Here is a 6,427-nt window from a genome sequence, read left to right as displayed (position 1 = left end):
GGTTCAGATATAGATTACATCAGGGGTTCCCAACCTAGGGGGCGCTATCCCAAAATGGGAGCCTTGTTTAGATATGTATATATAATATTTTATCTATTTCAAAGATGAGTAGTTAATTTATTATTTTAATTGTATTAATATAATAAGCCCTATTATGAAACCCTCACACAAAAAGCAGTCTTAAAGGAGAAATGCCTAATTTGCACCCATCCTGAGGAAGTTAAATTGCAACACCAGCACAAACTTTGTAAAAATTAAAAATGGGTGGTTCTGGTGGAAAACATTTGTAAACCCTTGGTAGTACTGGTTCTCTTATAAAACTAGAGTATTACTGATTCAGATATATAATACAGTATAACTAGCTTACATATATAATACAGTATTACTGGTTTGGATATAGACTGCAGTATTACTCGTTTGGAAATAGACTAAAATATTGCTGGTTCAGAATTTTACTTCACTATTATTGGTTTGGATATAGATCACAGGTTATTGGTGTGTGTGTGAATGTGTGTGAGTGTGTGTATGTATAGACTCTCCGCCAAGTTGATTCATATTAAGCACCCAGCTGGTGACAGATAAACCCTGTCAGTCTGATTGACGTCACCCTGATGGCCAAGGGGGCACTCAGGATTATCTAACTGTTGGGAAATTTCAGCCTGTGATGTTGTTAAAGAAAACACAGCGGCATAAGTGAAAAAGGGAGATCCAAAATGGTTAGTAATCGTAATACCAAATTAATTAGGAACAAACACTGAAAAACACAAGTGTTGCCACTATGTTGAGATCCTGGACCTTAACATAAATGTATTTGTCACCAACATATTATTTTATTTGTTGTGTATGGTCACTATTAATATCTGATCAAAAGTGTTCTTTGGTTGAAATCTTTTGTCTTTCTTTTCTTGCTTTGAAAAAGTATATGTGTTTCCCGCGCCAGTAAATCACTACTGTTTCTGCTTGGTTGTCTGTGTGATTGGACATACCCCATGTACAAATTACCTTTCCATGATCACTGACCTTTGTTGGTTGTCAGCCCTTACATTACTTATTTTATTTCCGCAGTTTAATTGGTTACTGACCTTCTCTCTCCTCTGCGATTGGTTACTCATCCTCTCCAGCAACCCCGTTGGTCACTCACCCTGTCTCTCTCCTCAATGATTGGCAGGTTGTGACTAGGGGCCTGGCTGGTGTTGTTACCACTGTAGTCCATTGAGGTTGTCGCGGAGACCGAGCGTGTGTCGCCATGGGGAAACAGAACAGCAAGCTGCGGCCGGAGATGCTCCAGGACCTGAGAGAGAATACAGAGTTCTCTGACCACGAACTACAGGAGTGGTACAAGGTCAGTCAACAGTAATCACCCTCACACACACACACACACACACACACACACACACACACACACACACACACACACACACACACACACACACACACACACACACACACACACACACACACACCTACCTACCTACCTACCTAGCGCACATGCGTACACACCCACCTACCCCACACACACCTAAAGCAAATGCGCACACACACACACCTACCCCACCCCTCAAACGCCCAGATTTACACACAAACACAAACATATGCATGTTTTTTGTCATTATGTTCATTTACCAAAGTCGCTATACAGCGCATTCGGCAGACATGCCCGGTCAATAACTCACAACATCATACTGGCGAATCAGATCTTAAGCAAAGCTGATCAGCCCTTCAGTGGAAATCACCTAAAGTTTACTGCCCCTTTTTCAGCTCATGGCTACATGCTCATTGCCATTGTGATTCCACTGTGTGAATCCAAGTCTCACTGGGGATTCATAATATTAGTTTTATTTTGGCGTAATGGATGATTTGCTTGCTACATATTAACAGAAAAGCACACTAGGTGATCTCAGTGTGTGTCTGGGTGGTGTGCTCCTTACTGAACAGAGAACTGCGTATTAGTCCCCCAAGGACTCTGTAATATTTCAGTCTGGAACTAAAATGGATTAAAAAGGGATTTTCCATTACCTTTCGGCGCAAACTGTTACACAGTGTTCTACAAACATCTACAAACAATTTAATAAAAGGAGAAGTTGCATATGTATTTACCACCTTTGCTTTGACACTCAAATATGGTACTGGGCATTCCCTTCTGTGATCACCTAATTAGTTGAATAGAGGCCACCTGTGAATGTCAGAGCACATCCAGGTGTGCTGCTAAGCTGAGCCGTATAGAAAAGTAGTTGCTGAAAATCCATCGCGTCAAACGTTGTTACGGTTTTCCATAACCTGCGTGGAAAGTCACCAAAAATGCGGCAATGTTTGCTTTTGGTCGTTTGACACCAAAATGTGACTTTTCAACCTCAATAACAAACACTACCTGTGGCACAAATCCAGCCGTGCTCACCTCCATGACAACTCCAGCCACAAGCGTAGTGGTGGCTGTTCTTCTGCCGAGATTATGGGCAAGAGGGATGGAATGAATTACTGGAAAATTCCTGACGGAAACCCTTATCAGGCTGCAAGAGGTTTTCCTTTCACCAAGACAATGATCCTGAACACACAGCCAAGCCACCCAGGTTATAAACAACAAACAGGGTGTCCTAGAATGGCCCGGTCAAAGCCCAGACCTGAATACAATTCAGAATCCTTGGACAAGATTAGAAAATTTGCTGTTTTACTTGATTTTGAGGAATTTAGCCAACAAGAGTGAGAAAAATTGGCGGATGTGCAAAGCTTTTATTGCTGAATACTGATTTAGTATGCAAATTCCTAATTAAAGGAACTGTATGTTGTTGTGTGTTGGTGTGTGCTGGGTTGTGTTGGTGTGTATTGGTGTGTGTTGGTGTGTGCGTGTCAGTCAGTGGGTTGAGGATCCTGACTGAATCTACTTTCATTCCAGATTGTAACAACAAAATGTTAACAAACAGCATGCGATTCACTGCAGGCTGTGCATGGTCCTGATTTCTGTCATTAGTGCCACCTGTTGGTTTTGCATGGACATAGCCGTGTGGGTGTGTGTGGGTGGGTGTGCTTGGGTGGATGGAATGAAATATGCGGTCACCATCTTGGACGATGCTTTCGTGTCTGACACCTGTGTGTTGTTTACATGTGACATGTACTGGAGTACTTCTCAATTTTAGTCAGCCTATGTGACTCTGGGTTGTTGGTTCTCTTGTGTTTTTTGAGGCTAATCACTTCTGATTTGTGAATGACTAGCCCAGTGCCAACCGTTGACCCCACCTGTTTTGGAGTATATATCCAACCCTGTCCTGATTTGTCCTCAATGTCCTTGCTGGTCTGACTATTCATCCAAGCACCTCTGGTCTTCATGTCCATCAGGTTCTCTTCATGTCAGCTCAATTAATGGAACTTCTTCCTGTTTCTACTTTGTGTAGTTGTGAAATGTTTATTTCCTATTTTTCACATCTGACACTCTCCCTGAAACATCTTTAGAGAGTTGGGTCACAGTCAGGGACTGGCCGTTATTTACGACGACCACGGAGCAATTAGGGTAAGTGCCCTGCTCAAGGGCAGTCTCCCCCCTCGGGGGCTTAGAGATTCAAACAAGCAACCTTTCGGTGACTGGTCCTGAACTCTAATCTTGTGGCTTCCTGCCACCCTCATCCCAAGTCCTTTCAGACCAGTGACGCTGCGTTCAGACGTTTTCATTACGACATCTCCCGGGAGGTACGGGATGAGGTAACGTCCCCCCCTCAGAGACCCCAGGGTGAAGGTAAACAGCTCTTTAAATGACGTCTCCTCGCGTATTTCTCCCTCAGGTTGTTATGATGCAGAAACACTGCCCTGTGGCTCAGAACTGCACTGCCTCTGGGCTCCATAAGGCCCCATGTGGGTCGTAGGGTGTCATTTGGGATATGGGTCGCACAAGTAAATCCTGATGCAGTGGGTGTCATGACAACCACTCTAACATGACGTTAAGCCCTTAACCTTAAGCCCAGAGGTCGTCCCCGTCCCCCCCCCACACACACACACGTATCAGCAGGCATATGAGCAAACACACACACATACTGTACACACAGACACATGAACACTCACTCACGCTTGTTTTACTGTACATTTCTTGGGATCACTATTGATTTCCATGAAAAAGTGTATCCTTTCAAACCCCTCATCTTAACCCGTAACCGTAACCACTTAAACCCCATTATAACCCTGACCCTAATCTTAACCCCTAACCGTAACCACTTAAACCCCATTATAACCCTGACCCTCATCTTAACCCCTAACCGTAACCACTTAAACCCCATTATAACCCTGACCCTCATCTTAACCCCTAACCGTAACCACTTAAACCCCATTATAACCCTGACCCTCATCTTAACCCCTAACCGTAACCACTTAAACCCCATTATAACCCTGACCCTAATCTTAACCCCTAACCGTAACCACTTAAACCCCATTATAACCCTGACCCTCATCTTAACCCCAAGTCCATAAAGGCGGCGTATATATAGGACACACACACACACACACGCACACGCACGCACGCACGCAAGCAAGCACATACACACTCGCACAGACACACCTTCACTGGCGATGACGTAACTCATCCCCTATCTCTTCAATCTGAGCTCTGGACCCCAAATCTTCTTATGGGGAAGAAACATGACAGTGCTGTGATGAGTGTAACAACAAGCATATGGCATTGCCGTTGCCTGTCTCTTTCCTCTACATGGATTAACAGACTGGGCTGGTGTCCCCAGCGGCACGCTATTCCCTGCATAGTTAACTACAGTCCAGAAGGGCCCTGGTTAAAAACAGGGCACTATTTCAGGAACCATTTTGTGATTCTGTTTGGGGCTGTGTGGCCTGCTGTAGCCAGTGTGGCCTGCTGTTGCCAGTGTGGCCTGCTGTAGCCAGTGTGGCCTGCTGTAGCCAGTGTGGCCTGCTGTAGCCAGTCCGCAGAAGATAAACACTGTCATGTTTTAGCGCGTTGTAATGATGTCATAGATTACGTTGGGACGTGACGTTCCTGTGAGACGTACATGGATACTGTGGGTTTTTGTTGGTACTTTGGGCACCTTTCCCTTATCTGTTTTACCACTACAGAACGGAGTGATGAAATAACACAACATTTGTATACTTATGCCTTAAGAAGTGTTTGTCCCCTAACACTCAGTAACAAAGCATAAGTGACTGTCCCCTTTCAAGAAACAATGTGTTGTTGTTGTATTCTTTGCTATTCGAACTAATTAGCAAAAACTGGCAGTGAACAAGACATTTGTAGGAGATATGGGACAGATCATGGTGCTTGCTGCAAAATAGCCATGCAGATATGATGCCCGTAGGCTATATTGCATTGGTACATGGCAGCTAGCGGGCTGACTGGTTGGGGTCAGTGACACATTTTAAGAACTGAGTATATGGGTGTAACCTACACAGTTGACTTGCCCGGAGTGGCGGTACATTTATAGAATTAAGAATACATCCGTTCAAGAAATTCCACGACACTGGTAAAGTAATGGTAAAATAAAAAATACAAATAACATTGTAATGTTTTTGAACATCTTACTGAATGTGTTGGTGGTGAAGTTAGTACTATCACAGGGTCCGGAGCACGTGTGTCACACCCGGAAAGCAGCCCAGTTCCGTAATTAAAGCAACATCTTTTGCCGCGGAGCAATATCCTCCCAGAAGGGCAAGCTTAGACTAATCCCTGACTCTAACCCTGTCATTTCTCTGTAGCTTTAAGCAGCAGGGACAAATGTGTAGGTTGTGACCTATAGGCTACATCACAATCCTCCACCATTCTGTTATGGAGGTGCACACTTCAGGAGAAGGAAGGTGAATTGGAACTCAGCCATGTGATTGCAACAAGACCAACTCATTTCAGTTCCGCTATTGAGGAGAAAGGATGGCCTACATGGTCTGTTGAGGAGAAACGATGGCCTACATGGTCTATTGTGGAGAAAGGAGGGCCTACATGCTCTATTGAGGAGATAGGAGGGCCTACATGGTCTATTGAGGAGAAAGGATGGCCTACATGGCCTATTTTGGAGAAAGGATGGCCTACATGGTCTGTTGAGGAGAAAGGATGGCCTATTCCCAGTGTATGACATAATGCTCTGGGCTGTAGGTCCTCCTCCAACATCTCTGTTGAGTTTAGATCTGAAAACCTTCTTGGCCATTCCAAAACATTTCTTTCTTTTTTACCTGCCAGTGTATTTCAGATTATTGTCTTGCTGCATGACTCAGATGTGCTTCAGGGACCACTCAGAGATGGATGACCTGCTATTTCTCTGTCTGATACAGAGCAAAATTAATGGTTCCTTCAATGATCGCAATTTTTCAGCAAAGCATGAACACCACTCTATACCACCACCATGCCTGACCTTTGATCAGGGCTCAGTAATGGGGAACTAATTGTTTCATTTTTCCCGGCACAATGTGACTCATACTTTTCAAAAAGTCAACT

The 6,427-nt window shown here is 44.1% G+C and overlaps 1 protein-coding gene across 2 annotated transcripts in view; it reads left to right on the top strand.

Annotated features, from left to right (window-relative positions):
* Nucleotides 1-6,427, top strand: part of LOC105005722 (hippocalcin-like protein 1) — a 44,694-nt gene that overhangs the window by 30,150 nt on the left and 8,117 nt on the right. For both annotated transcript variants that reach the window (XM_010863857.5, XM_034294751.1), the window contains exon 2: nt 1,169-1,342. In XM_010863857.5, the coding sequence (XP_010862159.1) occupies nt 1,247-1,342 (96 nt within the window). In that variant the 5' untranslated portion in view covers nt 1,169-1,246. The remainder of the gene's footprint in view (nt 1-1,168; nt 1,343-6,427) is intronic.

This window comes from Esox lucius, chromosome 10 (genome assembly GCF_011004845.1).
Source record: "Esox lucius isolate fEsoLuc1 chromosome 10, fEsoLuc1.pri, whole genome shotgun sequence".
NCBI lineage: Eukaryota > Metazoa > Chordata > Actinopteri > Esociformes > Esocidae > Esox > Esox lucius.
The sequence above is the reverse complement of the archived record's forward strand: the minus strand, read 5'-3'. Positions and strand labels throughout refer to the sequence as shown.